General features: G+C 55.4%; 2 protein-coding genes across 3 annotated transcripts in view; both read right to left on the bottom strand.

Moving 5' to 3' along the window:
* The window catches only part of NUMBL (NUMB like endocytic adaptor protein), a 23395-nt gene extending 12535 nt beyond the window's left edge, over positions 1-10860 (bottom strand). For both annotated transcript variants that reach the window (XM_021700939.1, XM_021700940.1), the window contains exons 1-6: positions 10600-10860; positions 7108-7192; positions 5374-5513; positions 4386-4460; positions 4224-4298; positions 3144-3284 (exon numbers count right to left, since the gene is read on the bottom strand). In XM_021700939.1, the coding sequence (XP_021556614.1) occupies positions 3144-3284; positions 4224-4298; positions 4386-4460; positions 5374-5513; positions 7108-7192; positions 10600-10623 (540 nt within the window). In that variant the 5' untranslated portion in view covers positions 10624-10860. The remainder of the gene's footprint in view (positions 1-3143; positions 3285-4223; positions 4299-4385; positions 4461-5373; positions 5514-7107; positions 7193-10599) is intronic.
* Positions 10861-11876: 1016 nt separating this feature from the next.
* Positions 11877-20734, bottom strand: part of COQ8B (coenzyme Q8B) — a 16353-nt gene continuing 7495 nt past the window's right edge. The window contains exons 10-15 of the mRNA XM_044922207.1: positions 20235-20328; positions 18223-18364; positions 17989-18096; positions 15852-15917; positions 13010-13096; positions 11877-12584 (exon numbers count right to left, since the gene is read on the bottom strand). Coding sequence (XP_044778142.1) covers positions 12303-12584; positions 13010-13096; positions 15852-15917; positions 17989-18096; positions 18223-18364; positions 20235-20328 — 779 coding nt within the window. The 3' untranslated portion in view covers positions 11877-12302. The remainder of the gene's footprint in view (positions 12585-13009; positions 13097-15851; positions 15918-17988; positions 18097-18222; positions 18365-20234; positions 20329-20734) is intronic.

Below are 20734 nucleotides of genomic sequence, written 5' to 3'. Positions count from 1 at the left end.
GGGATCATGACCTGAGCCGAAAGCAAACACTTAAAAAAAAAGCCACCCAGGTGCCCCCAGGGGGGCTATAATTAAAAAAAAAAAAAAAAAAAAAGGAAAGTATTAAGTGCTGGCCAGGATGTGGAGAAATTGGAACCCTTGTACTTTGCTTGTGGGAATGTAAAACGGTGTAGCCTCTGTGGAAAACAGTTTGGCAATTCCTCAAAAATTTAAACATAGATCTAGCATATGATCTAGCAATCCAGCTTCTAGGTATAGACCCCAAAGTATTAAAAACGGGTATTCAAACAAATACTTGCGCACCAATATCCATAGCAGCACTATTCACAATATCCAAAAGGTAGAAACCACCCGAATGTCCATCAGTGGATGAAAAGTTAAACAACATGTAATATATCCATACAATGGAATATTATTCAGCCATAAAAAAGTACTGACATGCTACAATGAGGATGAACTTCAAAAACATGATGCTAAGAGAAAGAAGCCAGTCGCGAAAGACCACATACCGTATGACTCAATTTGTATGAACTATCTAGAAGAGGTAACTCCAGAGAGACAGAAAGACGACTAGCCATTGCCAGGCTTGGGGAGGAGGGTGTGGGGCACAGGGAGTGACGGCTTAATGGGTCTGAGGTCCCTTTTAGGAGCGATGAGAATATTGGCAACTAGAGAGAGGTGATGAACAAACAAGGTTGAGAGCCTACTAAATGCCACTGAAGTGTACGCTTCAATCTGATGAATTTCATGTGAATTGCACCTCAAAAAATAAAGTTACACTTGGGGAATGCTGGGAGTTCTGCTGCTTAATGCTTCAAACCCAAGGTTCAGAAGTGGAAGGGAATACAGAGAAGGTCACGCTCTTTACCCAGAGGAGATGGCCTTGCTCTTTTCTTGCTTTGATTCTTACCCCTCAGTACTTTTCAAGATTTTATTTTATTTGAGAGACAGAGAGAGAGAGAGAGAGAGAGAGAGAGAGAGAGCGCGCACAAAGAGGGGGAGGGGCAAAGGGAGAGGGAGAAGTAGACTCCCCACTGAGCGAGAAGCTGGATGCAGGACTCGATCCCAGGACTCTGAGATCATGACCTGAGCTGAGGGCAGATGATTAACTGACTGAACTACCCGGGCGCCCCCCATCCCAAGTACTTTTCAAATGACAGCAACTATTCCTCGTGACTGAACACATGTTATGGGACTCTGTGTAGAACTTTCTAGGTGTGATCCTAACGAATGCTTCCCCAACACACCTGTGAGCAGCCACTGCTAACACCCCCATTTCATGGAGGAAGAGACTGAGTCCCTGAGAGGAAAGTCACTCGGGCTTCATGTCCCACAGCTAGGTGGTGTGACACTGAATCCACACTAACCATGTGGCCACATGTTTTCCAAAAATAGCCACAACAAATTTCTGGCAACCGCCTGCTCTTCCAGAATTTTGTCACTCCCCTATCAGAGGTGGAGTCTGTGTTCTCCCCACTTAGCCTGGGAAGACCTCTGCAAACGTCTGGACAAAGAGAATCCCACAGAAGCAAGGCTGTGTGCTTTCCAAGACCAAGACCAAGCAGGTGCGAGCTCTCTCATCTCTACTCACTTTGGAGCCATGTGCCACCATGTAAGAAGTCCAGCTCTCCTGAACCCCCCTGCCAGAGAGTCCTTGTGGAGACGTCCTGAGATATGTGAAGAGTGGGGATATCCAGCCAGACTCCTGGGGTTACAGCTCCAAACACCATTGGATTGTAGCAGAAATAAGAGACCCTGGACCCAGGCCCACCCAGCTGAGCTGCATCCAAATCCCTGACCTATAAAACCCCTGAGAGATAATAAATGACTGTCATTTTAAGCCACTAAACGTTGGAGCAATTTGTTATGCAGCAACAGATAGCTGATACAACTTAGCCTGCTATGCTCAGGAAACATGCAGTTGCTCGAGGCTCTGGTTTCTGAGATCTCCATGCTAGCCCCTGGCAGGCACTCACCAGTACTGACTAATCCATCCCGACACTCTCACATTGGTTTTCCACATCTGGTTTGAGGTCTGAGAGTGTGTGTATGAGTGAGGAAGTTGGGAGTACTGACCAGTTTTGGGAGTTCGGAGCTCTTGGGGCGGGGATTTCTGAAATACGAAGGAATCCTGTGAAAATCTGAGAGGGGTACGTGTTGTTTTACTTGCAAAGTATCCATTCCCCTTGCTTTTGATAACAGCACCCCAAATTCCCTTTGGGGAGGTCCTCCTCCATATTGGATGTCAGTCTGTGTGCTCCACGCTCCCTGGACCAAGGGGAGGCCTGACCCAAGCCAGGTCAATCCCATGCCTTCTTTTCAGAATTTTAACCTGGGACACTGGGAAGCTGGATTTATCTCTGCAGCAGTGCAGTGGAAGGAAGCTCCCTCCTTTATGTAGCTGGAATGAAGATGCGAAGGCTGGAGCATGTGCACCTATTTTGGATCATGGAGTGGAGGCCACACTCCGGTGCCACGACAAGATAAAGGAGCTGCAGCTCTTGATGGGCAGAGAGGAGCCACACCAATCCTGCACTGCCTGCCTCTGGATGTCTTTCACACGAACCAGGGACAAATATCTATCTCACTGAAATGACTGGCAGCTGGGGGTTTTCTGTCACAGCCTCAGAATCCTAACTAAGAGAATGTTTCTGAGAAGACAGTCCATTTGTGGCTTCCATCAGATTCTCGGCGGGGACCTTGATGCAGGCACAGTGAATCGAGGCTAAAAGAAGAGTGGGTACCCTGGGGGTATCATTGAGAAGGGCCTGAGGGACCAGCTGGGGGCAGGAAACCCTCTACAACTTGGCCTGGCTGGGGTTTTTATGTAAGCACGAGTTTATGGAGCCCTGCCCAGACCACCTGTGCATGTTACTATATGCATACAACCCTCATAAAAAACAAAAATAAGAGAAACATGCAGAACTATGGATAATGAGGAAGATGATAATTAATGTTTTCCTGGGCGCTTCTGATGTGCCAGCCATCATTCCAAATACTTTGTATTAACTCCCTCCAGCCTCCCTGAACTCTAAGTTAGGAGCTGTGAGGACACGGGGCACGGAGAGGAGGGGTGAGTGGCTGGCCCGACGCCACAGGAGAGAAGAGTCAGCCAGCTTCCTCCCGGCTTCGGTGATACTCACAGAGTCCTTGAGCGCCAGGAAACAGTGGCAGATCCAGCGGCGGGTGGTCCCATCCCGACAGATGTAGGAGAAAGCCTTGTCCAGGTTGCGGTCAGGGGCACAAAAGGAGACCTTTTCGATGGTCTGGTCTACCAGCAGGTCCTGGATGGTGTCCAGGGAAACCAGGAGAGGAACTTGAACTATCTTTCACGTATTCATTCAGCACTCCCTTAGTGTCTGCTCTCTGTCCTGTCCTGAATGGGGTCGGGGACGCTGCACTCATTGAAACAGAGGTGGGCCCTGCTTGAATGGGGCTCCCCCATTAGTGTGGGACTCAGGCCCCTCACCAGAGAGAGACACGAGGAAGGGCTCAGGGCCGGGACGGGGGAGGCACAGGGACCAGTGGGAGCCATGGGGAGGTGCCCAACTCAGCTTGCTAAGGAGACGGGCCGAGCTTCCTGGAAGAGGTATTAACTAGGCAAAAAGGCAGGGAAGGGTCTCTCTGCGCTCAGGAACCGCCTGTGCAAAGGCATCAATCCTGTTTAGTTGCTAACCTAACTCTTGTCATGTGCTGCTGCCTCCTTGGGCAGTCTCTGGGCCGGGAAATCAACGGTGAGCAAACAGGTGCTCAGATCCTGGCCGCGTGCACTGACAATAAACCCAGAACAGCTAACATCCACTGATCTGAGCACAAATACTGCACCAAGCACCATTTTACACTGCGTGAACCTACCTTCTCATTTAGGGCAGGCTCCATGTTTATCCTCATTTCACAGATGAGGCAACTGAGGCCCGGAGGGGTTAAATCTCATACTCTGGGTCACCCAGCAGATACGTGGGTGAGCTGGGATCCGAGCTAAGACGGCTGCTCCACAGCCTGTGATCGCACCCACTATCTGTGCCAGCTCATAATAACTGCAGGACTCAGTCCTGAGTTATGCCTACGAGGTGTGCCAAGATGTTGCAGGAGCACATGGTCTAGAAGGCCCCGGAGGGAGGGACATCCTGGAGGTGGGTGGGAAGGCGTCCTAAGCCCTGATTCAAACGGGGGGGAGGTGAGGGGCCCACCGGTGCCCCCTGCCACCCCCTCAGGCCTCCTACCTTGGTCTTGTCATCCACCACTCGGAGCCCGTCGGCTGACACCCAAAGGACAGACTTCACGGACTTCCGGCCCATCTGGGGTGGGGAGGAGGATAAAGGGCCTGGTCAGGGCTGCCTCCTGGGGTCTGAGCTGGCCCCCTCCCGGCTCCACCCCGCACTCACCGCCTTCAGCTTCTTCACGGCATCTTCACACACATGCATCCCCCGGGACTCTTCCACCTCCACATGGCCCAGGTACTTGGCAGGGAGGAGACGGGAGCATGGAAATCAGCACAGTAATCAATACCTTCCCAGTGTCCCCTGAGCAGCTGTGATGCGTAACGCAAGGTCCCTCGCCCATCGTACATATGAATCCACTCTGCACCTCAGCCCTGTGAGGCGGGTACTCTGCTCCCATACCAGATATACAGATGAGAATGCTGAAGCAGGCGTTCTCTGATTCCCATCTTGCCTCTATTCCTGGGCCTTAACACGTTACCCTCTTCCTTCTGGACGCCAGTGTCTGCATCTCTGGGCCTCAGGACTGGCCCACCGATGACCGATGGGGTGAGCGTACCCCAGCTCCCTCACCCTGTAGCTGGGGTGGCTCTATTTCCCAGCATTCTTCCCTAGGGCTATTGGGGTGCCCACAGCTGCAGGTTAGTGACACACCCTTTATGGGCTGCCTACCCTTCCTCAGCCCCACCAGCGTCTCCCACACCTCCAGATGGACCCCTCACACTCCATGTCTGCTTCTGGGGGAAGGGAAACACAGTGGTTGTGACCACAGCTGATGGGGGCTGAGTTGGGATTTGAACCTGAATCCTGCTGTCTCCCTCACAGAAGCGCAGTGTGTGTTGTGAAGAGTCGTCCAGTGCCTGGTGGAAATTGTGAGCTCCCACAGAATAGGTTGACTCCAGGAAGAAGGTACCCCCCACTCCCCAGGTAATACCTTCCTGGTACAAGAGAATATGTGTTGGGTTTTGATCCCGCCTTTGAGGGGCTCAGACCTTGGGGTCCTGCTCCAGCAGGCTCCACAGCTCTTTGGGAATGTGACCTGTCTTCTGTACAGAACGGGGCCTCAGCCAGGCCGCCCAGCACCAGGGACCCGCGAGCTCACAGCTTCTGCCCGCGCCCCGCCCACATCCCCGCCCGCGCCCCGCCCACTCACCCTGACCGGGAAGCTGCACGTGCCCTTGCGTACCGCGTCCTCGTCTGCTTGCCACTGGTGGGGGCGCGACGCCTCGGGCACGTAGGCTGGTTTCCGCCGCCGCAGGCTCTGTCGTAACTTATTCATGGTGCCCACCCCTTCTGGTAACACAGGACAGGGGCACGCGGGTTAAGGGCAGGGGCTGGAGGCATGGGCTCCAGGGGGATGGATACAGTGCTCAGGGAACATGGGGTCAGATAACATGGGATTTGGGTTACAGGGTTGGGGGGGGTCACTGGGTCAAAGGACATGGCATTCAGGGAACATGCATCAGCAACAGTCAGGGGACAGGGTAAGGCAGGGGAATGCCAGAGTCAGCAGTGGGGCTTCAGAAGAAAAACTTCAGGCCAGAGTACATGGAGGTCTGGGATGGGGGCGGTCATGAATCACAGCTTTTAGCAGTCTGGAGATTAGGGATGTGAGACAGGAGGTATGAGGATCCAAACTAATGGGGAGTCAAGACCTTGGAGGGCACAGGGGTTAGAAGGCGTAGGGGCCATGAGTCATGAGGCCAGGGGTTTTAGGGGTAGGAGGTCATGGGATGAGAGGGTCAGAGAGCATGAGAGTTGGGAGTTGCATGGGTTCGATGTGGGGAGACTCAAAAAGTCCAAGGATTGAGGTCCAGAACCCAAGCCAGAGGGTGTGGGGGCTGGGGGCTTGTCTCTGTCCCTCTGAGGTCCGCTCCTCTGTCAACTGTGTCTAGTCGAAGGCAGGAGCCCCCAGGGTGGTGTGCACCTGTGAGCATCAGATGAAGGTGGGGGAGTGGAAGTGGCCACAGTGGAGGTGGGGACAGTCTTCACTGACTGATAAGCCATCCTGACAGTCATAGGAGGAGCATGAGGGGCCAACCAGGATAGAGCACCACCAGCAGATGGGGCCTCTGTGTGTGTATGTGTGTGCAAGCAAGTGTGCAACTGGTATATTCCTGAACAGTGTCTAGATCTGAGCATACAGCGATAATCTATGAGTGTATTTCTGAAGACTGTATGTACAGAAGGACACAGGTCTGAGAATGGTTGTCTGTAAAAGTGTGTCTGGGAGTGCTGTCTGTGAGCGGGTCAGTGTCCAAGAGTGTGGTTGTTGTCCATAAGTGAAGGTGCCGGAAGGTTGTTGCTGAAGGGTATCTAAGTGTGAGAGTGGTCATGGACTGTGTGTCAGGGAACATTGCCTGTGAGCATGTGTCTGAGCACGAAGCTGTTGTCTTCGAAACGGTGTGTCCATGACCGTTGTTTTTGAAGCTGTGTGTCTGTGTGCGGGTGTGGCTATTGTCTTCGATAGCTGTCGCCTAGGACAGTGTGTGACTGAGTTATCCGAGAGTCCGTGTCTCTGGCCAAGAGTGCCGCTGTTGGTGGTGAGGCCGTGTGTCTGTGGCTTTTGTTTGGGAGAGTGTGTGTGTCAGAGTGTGTAGCTGTTGTAGAGAGTGTGGGTTCATGCGTGTTGTTCTGAGGGTGTGTCTCTGCCACCGAGTATCTGGGTAGATGTGTGAGAGCAGGAGGTTGTTGTCTGAGAGTGTGTTCATGAGTGTTATTTGTGAGGGTGTGATTGACGGTCACTGAGTGTGCAGGGAAGACATTCGAAGGTGTCCACTCATGAGTGTGATTAAGCCCGTGTGAGCACAGGGACAGTGCCCCCGGTCGTGCGAGGCAGACCCACGCACTCACTCAGCCCTTGCCCTGGCCCCAGCTGGTCACTCACCTGGCTCCGTCCTGGAGGTTTCAGGGGGCCCCGGGGCCCCACAGGGGGCTGGGGGCAGATGGAGCTCAGGCCTCCTGGGTCCGCCCTGCCCAAGGAAGGGAGGAGAAGGTGAGAAACTGGCTTGGGTTGGGGCTCAGTCCCCTACCTCACCCCCTCTTTGGACAACAGCCAAACCCCCCCCCATCTCAGGTTCCCTAATGAGAGCCCCGGTTGTCATAGCAACTGTTACTAGGGAGACCAGCCACCTGGTAGCAAGGGCCCAGGAATGAGTAGGTGTGTTTCGGGGGGCATGTGTTGGGGATGTCCTGGCCTCAGGAGGCCCTCAGTACCCAAGGGGATGGTGTGAGGAGGGAGTGGCCTTGACCCCTAGACACATGTCCAGGCTACACATAAACATACTGTCACATGCGTGCATGCATGCAACTCAGGTCTACAGTGGTCCCCGGCCCCTGGGCACAGGTCCGCACGTGTGACTATGCACAGAAACCACCCAGCCGCACACGCCGCATCACACAGACACACGTAAACGGCGTCTGCCACTATCACCAGCTGGTCACACATCCGTGTTCACAGACACAGACGTTTGTCCATGTGAACAGCAAGCCCCAGCCTGCCTGGGCGCTGCCACAAACATCTGGTCACATCAGCTACTGGATGTTTGGTCGCTTCTTGTTTTCTCAGCCACGTACGGAGAGCCGGGCCCGGGCACACACACCGGAGCAGGACTCCCTCCCAGTGACATCTCCTCAGGCCCCCGCTCGACACACTCGTGTTGCAGCACCTAGAGTCACACCGGTCAGAGGTCGCCCATTAGCACGGAGTCACGCACGGACATGGTCCCAGCCACACACACCTGTCACACGCGGCTCCACCGCTGCCTGATGACATGTGGTCATGGGTGCACGCAGACACACCGACACGCATTCGGTCTCACCCCACCACAGCCACAGGTGCTTCACGGTCACACACACCCGGTCACAGGGACACACGTGTGGTCACAGCACCAGCCACACCTAACATGGAGAGTCCTCCCCAGCCAACCACACACAGAGACACGGATGGCCCTGGCCTGTGCGGGATAGAGGACCAGGCACGCACACTGAAGACATGCATAGAACCACCCAGAAACGACTGTCCCTCGGGATGGCCACGCTCAGGTATGGCCAGACGGTTGCTGGCTCAGAGTTCCAGCCATACGCGTTTCAGAAATGGCCACGTGTGCCAAGCCACACAGCATCAGTGTCCACGTTACCCAGCCATACACCCTGGCCATGACACAGTCCCCCAGTGTCCCATCCCCGGCTGCACATGTCACCCCATCACAAACACACAGCCTCTCTTCACGCAAACACACAGGTCACGGGGAGAAGCCTGTGGCCACATACAGTCGCAGTGCCATGTGGACAGACGCACAGTATCTCACACAGAGAGACATCAGCACACAATTTCTATGTCACACGTCATAAGCACACAGTGACGAAGAGACAGAGCTCAGAAATGCGGTGACCCGGACATAGGGCTCATAGCTGCGTCTACACAGAAGACACAGTTCCTGGTAGAGCCGTGTATGCAGTCAGGAGAGTCACCCGGTTACCAAATCACCTAGATGGAAACCCATGTGGTCCAGCACGCACACAGGGACACACACACACACCAGAGAGCCACACGGCTATAGACACGCCTACTCTCTCGGGCCATGACATACACTTATGTACACAGAATCACCCAGGGTCGCAGACACACAGGTCACACACAAATCTAGAAGCCACAATCACCTAGACACCCCCCCCACACACACACAAACACAGTACCTGGTGCCACCACACACAGACACAACTAGAGCTTGAGTCACACACGATGAAATAACCCTCAGTCAGGGGTTCAGACCCCTACTCCAGTCTTTCACCCAAATCCCACGCAGACACAACTATAAATGCCCACAGTCACTTAGTATCAACACACAGAGCTAGATGGAGACATAGATGTGACCATGAACACACAACCGTTGTCCTACACGTCACAGGGCCATCACACAACCGAGCACCATGTGTCTTCATATATAATGGCAGGCACATACCCAGAATTGCAGGGACAGTTGTGTGTCACATAGACATATGTGTGACCCACGTATACAATCAGTTATAGACGCAACCACAAACACTCACAAATCACCGGGAGAGTGGCACATGGCCACAGTCATAGACACAACTCCACGTACACAGTCCCAACTCCACCCACAGCTTGTCGCCCACACACTCGCCCAACCCCAGACCCAACACACACACTGTCACAACCCAGTTATAGTTACCAAAGCACACACCCAGGGTCACAAAAGACGTAATCACAGACACAACCACATGGTCGCAACCATGCACACGCACACCCAAACACAGACTAAAAAGTACAGGGTTCTGCACAAGGAGTAGCTGTCACACACACAGAGTCACACAAATGCTGGGGTCACACACAGACACCATCGTACACATTACTAGACACAACCACAAAACACAGACACACGCACAGGATTCCTCAGAGTCACCAGCTCCAGCGCACACACACACGCACACACACACAGCCACAGTCACACAAACACCGGGTCACACTCTTAGCCACCTCCCTATCGCTTGCTTCCCCCCTTCCCCCCAGGTACCACACACAAAGCCGCCGTCACCCGCAGACGCTGCAGACAGACAGGGCTGCACTGGGTCCCTGGGGAGCCGCCCCCCACCCCCAGCCTGAATCTTGGAGCCTGGGGGGCCATACCCAGGAGAGGGAGGCGGCACATTGTCTGCGGGTGGGGCCGCTCCCAGGCAGCTGGGCAGCCCCAGGGACCCTTGACCAAGCCCTTGGGGGTTGCCTGAAATTTCCCTATTTTATTCAGGCTGGGGGGCGGGGGGTGGAGTCCCAGGCACAGGGACCTTGTTTTGAGAAGGGGCTATTCCTGGGACGCCGCCCAAGGATTGGGGGGGATGCTGTGCTCAGGACGTCTCTGAGGCCTGGGTACAGACTGTGCCTGGAATCCCCCCCAGGCCTTGGCTTGGTGGGGAAGCTGTGCCCAGGGACCCCCATCCTCAGCACCTTGCCTAGAGGGTTGTTGTGCTCAGAGACCACCTCAGGCAGGGAGGGGTAGGGATTGCGTCTGCTCTGGAACGGCCTCCTGGAGGCCTTGGCCTGATGTGGGGTTGTGTCCTGGACCCCATCCCCAAAACCTTGCCCAGGGAGTTGTACCTAGAATCTGTCCCCCTGTCCTTGATTTTTTTTTTTGAGGGGCAGGTCTATGTCCAAGGGCCTTGGCAAGAGAGGGCCCGTGCCCCGAACCCCAGTCTCTCAAGCTTTGGCTTTGAGGGGGCCTGTTCTGGACCCCCACCCAGGCCCACCCTCCCCAGCCTTGGCACCCTCTCTCCATCCGGGCGCCGCGGCCGCCTCCCACCCTCCGCCACATCAGCAGCGGCGCCGCCCCCCACCCCAGTCCCCCTCTCCCGCCCTTCTCACGCTGGCCGCCGCGCTGCGGGACATCCAGGGCCCGGGCGCCCCCGCCTCCCGCGGCCCCGGCTGGGCCCGGATCCCCGAGCGCTGCTGCTCCTGTGGCGGCGGCGGCGGCGGCGGCGGCAGCTCGGTCTGACGCCGGCCGGGGCCGGGGGCCGGGGGATGGTGTGGGATGCACGCGCGCGAGCCTGCTCCGCTCCCCGGGAGGATTCCGTTCCGGGGGCGGGGGAGCGCCCCTCCTGCCTGGGCTCCCCGCCCCAGCCCCGCCCATTGGCCCGCCGCCTGCGGGATATGCAAGAAAACCCCGCCCCGGCCCGGCGCCTGGCCGGCTCAAGCCGCACCCCCTGGCCTGCAGGCCACGCCTATACGCAGATATGACCCCGCCTCCCCCGGTGCGGCCACCGCCCCGCCACGCCCATTGGCCAGTCCCTGGCTGAGCCAGCATGTGAGCCTCGCTGAGACCTTCCCCCAGGCCCGTCTAGGCGTGGGCTCTCTTCCCCTCCGTGACCCTTGACCTCAGGTCCCCTTCTGTTCCATGTCCGTAAAAGAGCTGCATCAAGAAGCCCTTTGCCGCCCCACATACCCAAATCTTCCAGCTAACCCCACGGTTCTCCCAGCCCAGCGGGGGCGGGCAGAAGCGGTGACGAGGCACTTTTTGCAAGGAAGGGGAGGGGGAATGAAGAGACCCCGGCGTTCTAGTGCGTGAGCGGTTCGGCTTCGGGGGCGGGGGCGCCGGGGTGGGACCAGGGCGCGGTTCTGGCCACTACTGCATCCCCGCTCCCACTCAGTCCTGTGGGTTTGGCAAAGCAGCTGGCAGGGGCATTATGGCCCATTAGCGAAGGCGAGGTTGCCGGGAGCCGACGGGAGGGAGCGGGGAGCCTGGGAGGTTGGGAGGGGGGGCAGGCCTTCTCAGCTGCCACAGCCTTTCGAGCAGGTGGTCAGCACGTGCGGGAGGGGCGGGAGCGGGGGCGGGTGGGAGGGAATGGGTAGAAGGAGGTTCCCGGCAACAGATGGCCCAGGCTGGGCTGGGGCTTTCAGACCAGAGGATGGGAGGGGGCTGGCCATCTGCACCTGGAGGCAGGCTGAGAGCTCCTCCCCCCCAACACCCCCCTCCCCCCAGCGCAGAGAAAGTAGCCGGGAAGGGGAGCCGCTTTTATTCCCGTCTGAAGTTTGAAACACCCTCCCCAACACATAGAAAAGATGGAGCCAGGGAGAATGGGGAGAACGCAGCTGGTGAAGGGGTGAGGGCAGCAAAGGTGAGGGCTGCCTCCACCAACCACCGCCCCTCCCCTTTCACTGGCCCGATCCGTGGGAGACCTGAGGCAGAATTGAGGGCCTCCCCATCTACATGAGTCTGGATCTGCATGCTGGTGGGCAGGGGGCCTAAGACTCTTAAATGTTGGCAAAAATAAGTTAATCCCTGGCGCAGAGTTCCTGGACGCCCACTTTGGAGTGGGGAGAGCAGGATATGGGGTGTGAAGCTGGGGGTTCCCTAGCCCGAGGGTTCCCCAGATCCCAGGAAGGGAGTTAGGCAAGACTGGGAAGCCCAAGGTGGGGGGCGGTCCCCGACCTGCAGGAGAATGGAAAGGAGGCATCACAGCCGGGGATGGCCTGCTTTGGGGCCAGAATCCCGGGATGCTGTCTAACGGGTCTGACCACACATCCCTTTTGGCCAGGAGGCCACAGGCAAAACAGGCCGCGGGCAGTGGCTACGCCTGGCGACTGGCCCAGTAGCGGTGGTAGGTGTCCTGGAAGAGGTCCCGGCAGGCGATGTGGGCACGGAGGCGGGCGCAGGCCAGGAAAGCCCCTGCCAGCTTGCGGTGCAGGGCGTAGGTCTCCTCAGGCGGTGGGCGCAGCCGCTGCTGCAGCAGCACAGGGATGAGGCCCTGCACTCGGCGGGCAGTGTCACCTGCCCCGAAGTCGTAGGGGCCCGGGGTGGCGAAGGGCTCCCCCAGGATCATCACTGCCTCCACGTGGGCATCCGAGAATGCCTATGGATGGGGGAGAGCAAGAGGCACGCGGCGTGGAGGTACAGCCCTCCACTTAACCTAGAAGGGATGAGCACCCTCGTCTCCCTCATACCCTCAAGTATAAACGCAGGCCCCCTACTCCGTCCGGAGTCATAAGCAGCCTTCACTCCTTCCAGAGCCCCCAGGCCTCCCCAAAATGGCTCTTTACTTCCTCTCAGAGCCTCCCGGAGACCAGTAGCCCTCACTCTAGAACAGAGAAACAGCCTCCACTTCTCCACCCCCAGTACCCACTAGCAGCCCCCCACTCCCTCCCTCTAGAAGAGATAAATGGGGCCCATTTCCCCATAGTTTGTGAGTAGCCAAGCAGCCTCCATTCCCCCCACTCCTCCCCAGAGCTCCCCCCAGGAGAGATAAGCAGCCCCCCCAACCCCCGCAGTGTTTCCCACCTTGGTTTCAAAGCCCGTGAGGAATCTGAGGTCCCGGGATTTCTGCAGGACCCGGTCTCTGTCTCCACTGGCTGCTGCCATCACCACCTGGGAAATTGGGTGTTTGGCAGAGGTCAGAGGCCAAGGGAGTGGGGTTCAAGGAGGGGTCTTGAAAACTGGCCTGGCCCTCCCTACATTCTGGTCTACTTAAGTCCTCTCCCCTAGAAGCCTCTCCCTCCTCACCTTGTCCCTGTCTATATCTCCCTCAGGACTGTTCCAGAGCCTGGGGGGGGTGATGATGGTGGGGGGTAAGGGGGTAGTCAGGGGCTTTTCCCACCTGGCCTAGAATGCAGAGCCTGCCTGGAGGAAAATAAATGTCAAGTGCTATTCATGGGTCCAAACACTCAACTAGACAAGGATGTGACCATGGCCCAGAACTCCATCTGAGGTTGCCACTGGGCCGTCTCTGTGATTGCCTGGTTCATGTCTGTCTCCTATACTGGGCTTGGAGCCCCAGGACAGCAGGGATGCTGGCTGGGTTTAGTCCCAGTCGGACTTGCAGCTCAAGGTCTGGCATTCGGGAGGCCCTTGGTGAACCTGTTTGGCGAATGAGCGTGGGGAGAGCAGGAGTTGAGTTGAGGGCGCGGACAGACAGAAGCGAGAGCCAGCCTGCTGGGGCCCCATCCCAGCTCTGCCACTTGCCGGCTGAGAGATTCTGGGCAAGGCGCTTTGCCTTCGGGCCTCCGCTTTCTCATCTGTGAAGCAGGGATGATGAAAGGATCTTCCTCACGGGTGGCTGTCGGGAGGCAGGAGGAGGTGTCTGCGGAGTGCGTAGCACCGGACCTGCATGTGGGATCCGCCACAACCAGGAGGAGCTACCATTATTAGGATGCGAAAGTCCCTACTTCATGGAACAGCAAGGCCAGGCAGGAAAACCTTCACCACTTTCTCGGGAGGAAGGGAAATACAGGATTCAATCTGGCAGTTCTAGTCTGTCTCAGCTCCCCCTGCCCGAGCCTGTCTGGCCATCTGTCAGGCCTGTGGTCCTCAGGGACCGGTGTGGCGGGGCTTTTTTTAAACTGGAAAAGGCTGGGGAGACCAGAGGAGAGCCATGCCAAATAGGCCTGGGGGGGTGCGGTTAGGGGGACACACAAGATGTCCCACCTACCCAGAGAGAGAGGCCTTGGCTCTGTGCCTCAAGTGGCCTGGAGAGAGGGCCCAAGGAGCCTGTGGGGGGTGGGGGGGTGGAGGTGGGGTTTGCCAGCTCGTCCTTCCTGCCCTATGTCAGGGGTGGCCCCACCATCCCCCAGTTCCCAAGCCAGAGCCCTGGGCCTTGTCTTCTCTTCCCTTCCCTGGGCTCCCAGCCCCCAGTCTCAAAGGCTACCTGCTTTCCTGAGGGAGTTTTCTACTTCTCTGTCCTACCCCTGCTCAAATCCCTTCTGTGGGTCTCCACAGCACCTGGATAAAGTACAAGGTGCAAAGCATGGCTTTTCAGACTCAGAGTGGTTCCTGCTCCACCCCTCACCTGCTGGCCCAGTCAGAAATGAACTTCCTTTTGGTCCTCCAGGACTGATTACTCAAAGTGTGGTCCCTGTACCAGTCGCTTTGGCATCACCTGGGAGTGTGTTAGAAATGCAGCATCTTATGCCGGACTCCAGACCACGATTTGCATTTAATAGGCTCATGTCGGTAGTGGGGGCGGGTGGGTGTCTCATAGACACTAAGTTTGAGAAGCGTTGCTCTAATGGGAATATGCCTTCTCTCCTCTTGGCCTTTGTATGTTTATCAGTCGGGAATACCCTCCTTGCCTCTTCCTGGTTGGTTTCCTCATCCCTCAGGTCTCAACTCTTGATGCCTCTTCCTCCAGGAAGCTCTCCCTGACCCCCTAGGCTGGCCCAGCCTCCTCCTCTGGGCTCCACAGTCTCCTGTGCTCCCCCATTCCAGCCCTGACAGTGTCTATCCCTGTCCTGGTCTGTGAGCTCCGTGAAGGCGGAGACTGGGTTGGATTAGTCACTGGGTTGGTATTGCCCAGAACAGGGCTGGGCACAGGGGGTTGTCAGAGAATGTTGGAATTGATGAGTAAATGAGTAGAAGACCCACATCAAATAGTCAATCTCAACAAATTAATGAGATGCCTTAGGTAGGTGGGTGGGAAGGACAGACAACAGATGTGCCTGAGGAGAGAGCTGCCCCCAGGGAGCATCCAGCCAGGGAGGTATGTGAGTGTAAGGCTGAATACCAAGGCCTGGGACAGCCTGGGGTGTGGGGAGGGGGCAGGATGGCCACTGTGGGCCATCCGGGGCTAGTCAGGGTTTGGGAGCTAGGCTCCCTGAGTCTGGATCCCAGGTCTGCTGTGACCTAGAGCAAGTGACTTAACTTCTCTGAGCTCCAGTAACTTCATCTGTAAAATGGGACTAAAAAATGGTCCTAACCCGGGGTGCCTGGGTGGCTCAGTCGGTTAAGCATCTGCCTTCAGCTCAGGTCATGATCTCTGGGTCCTGGGATTGGGCCCCTGTGTTGGGCTCCCTGCTCAGCGGGAGTCTGCTTCTCCCTCTGCCCCTCCCCCCACTTGTGTGTGTGCGCGTGCACGCTCTCTCTCAAATAAATAAATAAAACTTTTAAAAAAATGCTTAAAAATGGTCCTGACCCCATACAGTTGCTCCGTGGTTTAGATCAGTTACCACATGGACAGTACCTCAAACAGTACCTGACATCATATTAAGGGCTTTTTATTTATTAGTTATTACTATTACTATTATATATGATTTCTTAATTCCAGATACTATATTTCTCCTTCTCACCCTTGCCTCAGTATCGGGCTTGAGGCCCTTCAAAGACCCCAGGGTTGGGGGGGGGGACTCACCTCAATGTAATGGTCTGTGAATTCGGTCCCAAATTCCCGGCTTGCACCAAAGTCCAACAGGGTCACCTGGGACAAGAGATGGTGAAAGGGATGCTGGGAGTCCACCACCACTCCCCACTGTCTGAGGTGGGGGGGACCCAGGTCCATTCCCACACCGTGCCCCTCGTCAGAATCCCTGCCGTGCTGCCTCCCTGGATTCCTGGCCTCCCATCTCCACACTTGCTATCCACCCCCATATGAAACTGAAGGGACCTGGCTTTTATATTGGGTCCTATTTTTCATAACGATATGTTTTAGGCATAGAAAAAAATCTAAATAATAATAAAATATGTGGAAAAATAAAATGAACACCTACAAATCCCAGCAGCCCGCTTAAAATATTAAAAATTACCAATCCAGGTGGAGCCTCCCATGGACCCCGGCCTTATCCAACCTCCCCCTTCCTCTCTTCCAGGGTCACCACTTTCCCGAGATTATCATTACTAAACTATTATTCGCTGAAATTCCCATGTGTGCATTTCCACATTCTCTACATATGTGTGCACCTGTGAACAATAAACAGGCATGCTTTGCGTGTTTTAAAACTTCATATAAATGGTATTTATGATAGTTATCCTGCGGCTTGTTCTTTGTGCCCAACATGGTTTTGCAACTTATCCCCATTGCTATGTTCAGCTCTAGCTCATTCATTTTTTTCACTGCTGTGTAAGGACTTCATCGTGTAAATATATCACAGTGCATTTATCTGGCCGATGGACACTGTGGTTGTTTCTGGGTTCTGCTATTAAAAACAGTGCCCAATGGGCACATGTATAAGAGTTTCTCTAGGGCAGTGGAGTTCACACTATTGGTCACAACCCACAGCAAGAAATACAGATTTTATTTGGGCACCAGTACCCAGGCACACCCAACTATAAGGTCAAACAAAAGCATCCCAAAATAATATGGATCCCTCCCATCTGCGACACACTGGCACCTTCTATTCTATGGCTTTAAAACAAAAAATGCTGTTGAGACCCAATAAATTGATGTCAGGACTCATTATCACTGCCCTCTCACCCTGAGTAGAAAAATACTTCCCTGTGGTGTGGTATGAGCCTAGCAGGGACACAAGCTATCTGTGCACTTGGCAGGGAGGGGGTGGCAAGGGACTGAGGCTGGAGACTCAGTGGGTCCACACTGCACTCAGCAAAGGGCTCAGACTTGATCCTGAGGTGGCTGGGGAGCTATGGAAGGGACAATTTGGCCAGATTTGTGTTTTCAAAAGATCCCTCTGGGGACGGAATGGGTACAGGCCACTTTAGAGAGCCATTTGGCAGCCACGCTCACTGAGTCTTTCAGTCCGAACCCTTACCCCAGGCCTTTGGCTACCTGTGTCCTCTGCCGGGAACGCTCTCTCTTTCCTGCTCTTCAGGTGGCTGTCCCCTTCTCATCTCTCTGGTTTCAGCTTTAAGGGCACTTCTTTCGAGAAGGCTTCCTTGACCTCACTGACCTGGTGCCAGGTCAGTCACTTTCCCTGGCTCCCCACGGCCCCCTGTGCCTCCCCCGTCACTGACCACTCTGGCCTGTGCTTCCCCATCATGGTACTAACTGCTCAGTCATCACTGTCTGGTCACGGGTCCCTCCACTAGACTGGGAACTCTGAGAAGGCGAGGATCAGGGTTGTCTTGGCACCACTGTCAAGAGGCAGTAGATGCTTGGTGTGTTAAATGAATGACAGGTGTGGCAGTGATGACCAACTGCCTTCCAAAAACTGTGCCCCTAGGGAACCACTGCCTAGCGGAGATTCCATTTCCTAGCATCCCTTGCACCTCAACCAGTTCTTATCAATGTGTGACCAGTTCTTATCAATGGAATGGTACAGGAAACAATGTGTCACTTCTGGCCAAAGCAATTAGGCAGGGCGCTACCCTCTTAACCTCTCTTTCCCCTTTCACTGGAAGGAGAGCATTGCAAGCCTTAGGGGATGGCACAATCACAGAAGGGAAGGAGCCTGGGTCCCTGCGTCACCATGTGGAGGAGGGCCACTCCGGCCTGTCATGTGGGTAATAACTACTATTGTGTCGAGCTACTGAAACATAGGGAACTATCTGTTAAAGCAGCTAATGTACCGTGATCCACATCATAAGGAACCAACCTGGTGGCTGGAAGCATCATACAGGAAGTTGGCCCAGTTGGGGTCTGTCTGCATAAATCGGAACTCAAACAGCTCCCGCAGACACAGCCTCAGGAGCTGGAAGCAGATCTGGAGTGGGGAGGAGTAACAGACATCTCAGAGTCATCCGCCCCTATAGAGCCCTCTCTGTGGGTCTGGCCAGCCCTACCAGCCTGGGGACAGTGCCCTCCCTACTGCCCCCTCGAGACCCCGTACCTGGTTCCGGATGTCTTGGCTCAAGCTCTGGCACTGGTCCAGGGGGACCCCTCCGGCCAGCTCCATGCCCAGCACCCGCGTTGTGCACAGCTCCTTAATCACGGCGGGCACCCGGAAGAAGGGGTCATCTGCCAACAACTGCCTGGGGCAGAAGGGAGGGGGAGGGGCGGGACCTCATGCTTCAGGCCCCTGTGGCCCAGCTCAGGCCTCCTCCTCTTCCTCTGAGGAGTGCTCCAGGAACATGGAGTCTTGCCTTCTATGTCTTGCCTTCCCTCCTCGTGCCTCTCTGTCCTGAGCGATGGCCAACTCCTGGCCGGACTGATATTCATTCAGACATTTCATTCATTCACCCATTCACTCATTCATCAAATATCTCCGTAGTGCCTACTCTGTGCCTACCCCTAAGCTGGGTGCTGCTGGAGCCCCAGTTACCACCTCCCTACCGGAAATACCTCTATGACTTCTGGTTGCCCCAGGATAGAGCTCGATGTATTAAACTTGATGAGCATTACTTTTTCATCAATTTATTAATGAACCCGTCCAAAAAAAGCGTTGCTGATATACAAATCTCCAAGTCTATAGTGATATTCATTGGCCAATCCTTGGAGTCATTACTCTGAACACCAGTTAGTACTGACTCCTTCTTGGTGTCTGTCCCTGTGTGGGATGATGCTGGGGGATAGAGCAGTGGATGAGCTCTGGGCCTGCCCCTCAGACACCAGAGACCACACTCTTAACAAATATACAAACAGACCAATAATAGATTGAGTTAAGTGTGTCAGTGTAAGACTTGGGAGGCAAAGAATATGAGCAAGATCCCTGGTTGAGACCTGTGGGATGGCTGGGGCTGGGGGCAGTGAGATGGGGCAGGCCAGGGGAATGATCTGGGTTTTATTCTAAAGGCACTGGTAAATCCTGGAGGGATGGGGGCTTCCAGATCCCATACAGGAGTGCCCTGGCCCAGCCCACTTCATACTCTTCTCTTCAGGGTCCCACTTCGGGGCTTGTTATTTTTGTCCTTGTTTGAACCGTTCCTCCTGGGCCAGGCCCTGTGCCAAGCATTTAATTAACACAATCCCTTTTGCCCCTCACTCCCCTATGAGGATGATGCTCTCCCAAGGGTGCGGATCCAGGCCACCCAGCCAGTTAAGGGCTGACCTGGGACTGGATCCCACATCTGAGTCCAGGGCCCATGCCTGGAACCACTGCCCTCTGCCGCTGCCCCTTCTCTTGCTCCGTATCTACACACCTTGGCCCAGGACACCCATGGGCCATGCAGTAGAGGACCTCACTGGGTGTAATTAACTGCTGCACACCACGATGCTTCTAAGATACAACCACATTGTTCCCTTGCAGCTGAGTTCATTCATTTTCGCTGCTGTGTGATATTCCGCTGGTGAATATACCGTCATTTATTTATCTACTTTGCTGGGTAAATTTGATAGATTTGGGTTGTGTCCAGTTTAGGGTGATTGCTGCTCTGAGCATTCTGGAAAAGGCTGACGGCGTATACCGGCCTAAGCGTCCCTACAGCATTTGTTTAGCAAGGAGGGCGGTTATCGGGTTGTATGAGAATACTGGGCCTTGATGAAGCCAGACTGTTCTCCAAAACGCTGATCTCAAAGCCTCCTCCTGCCCACAGTGGATAAAGGCATAAGGGATGACCTGGAGCCCTGTTCTCTCCCACCCGTGACAGTGTCAGACCGTTAATGCTTTGCCCGTCCAGCGGTGTGGTGGTATCTCACGGCGTGACTAAGTGCCTGCTGACAAGTCCATCTCCCCCACCAGACTATAGTGGTTGTGCATCCCATTTGCCAGATGAGAAAACTGACAGGGAGAGGAAGTGATATGCCCAAGCTCACAGAGGACACGGGTTAAATCAAGTCAGGAGTGAATGGAGGGAGGGGTGAGCAAATGAGGAGAAAAAAAAGTTTGCTGGCTCCACCCCAGGCCTCCACTTCCTGCTCATCCTGGGAGGGGGGCCTGGGGGGCCTGAGGGGGGCTCAGCTCACCTGAAGTTCTGGGCACAAGCTGCCTCACGACGGTAGTCACACTCCCAAGCCAGCTCCTGCTGCAAGGCCTGCAGGCTCTGCTCAGCGAACAGGCCTGAGGGGGCAGCCGTGTCAGGCAGGGAAGGCCACAGCCTGGCCCCAGCATGACAGCCACCCCCCAGGCTTTCCACTCAGGGCTGTCTTCTCTTGCCAGTCAGGTCTCTCGCTGTCTGTGTGTCACAGCCCCTCACACCTGCTCCCTGCCTTTTACCACATCATCTGTCCACACACACCTCCCCTCCGGCCTTCACAGAGCCGCGGCCTCCCCTGCAGTCTCCCTCCTGGGGTCTCTTTCTCAGGCACGTGCACCAGGCCCCAGACATCTCTTTCATGGTCACACGTACCACCTACCCTGTCTCTTTTTCATAGTCTCTCACATTGTCCTCAGGGCCTCAAAATCTTACTTCCAAGCGCCACACACACACACACACACACACACACACACACACACACACACACAC

The sequence above is a fragment of the Neomonachus schauinslandi genome, chromosome 16, assembly GCF_002201575.2.
Source record: "Neomonachus schauinslandi chromosome 16, ASM220157v2, whole genome shotgun sequence".
NCBI lineage: Eukaryota > Metazoa > Chordata > Mammalia > Carnivora > Phocidae > Neomonachus > Neomonachus schauinslandi.
The sequence above is the reverse complement of the archived record's forward strand: the minus strand, read 5'-3'. Positions and strand labels throughout refer to the sequence as shown.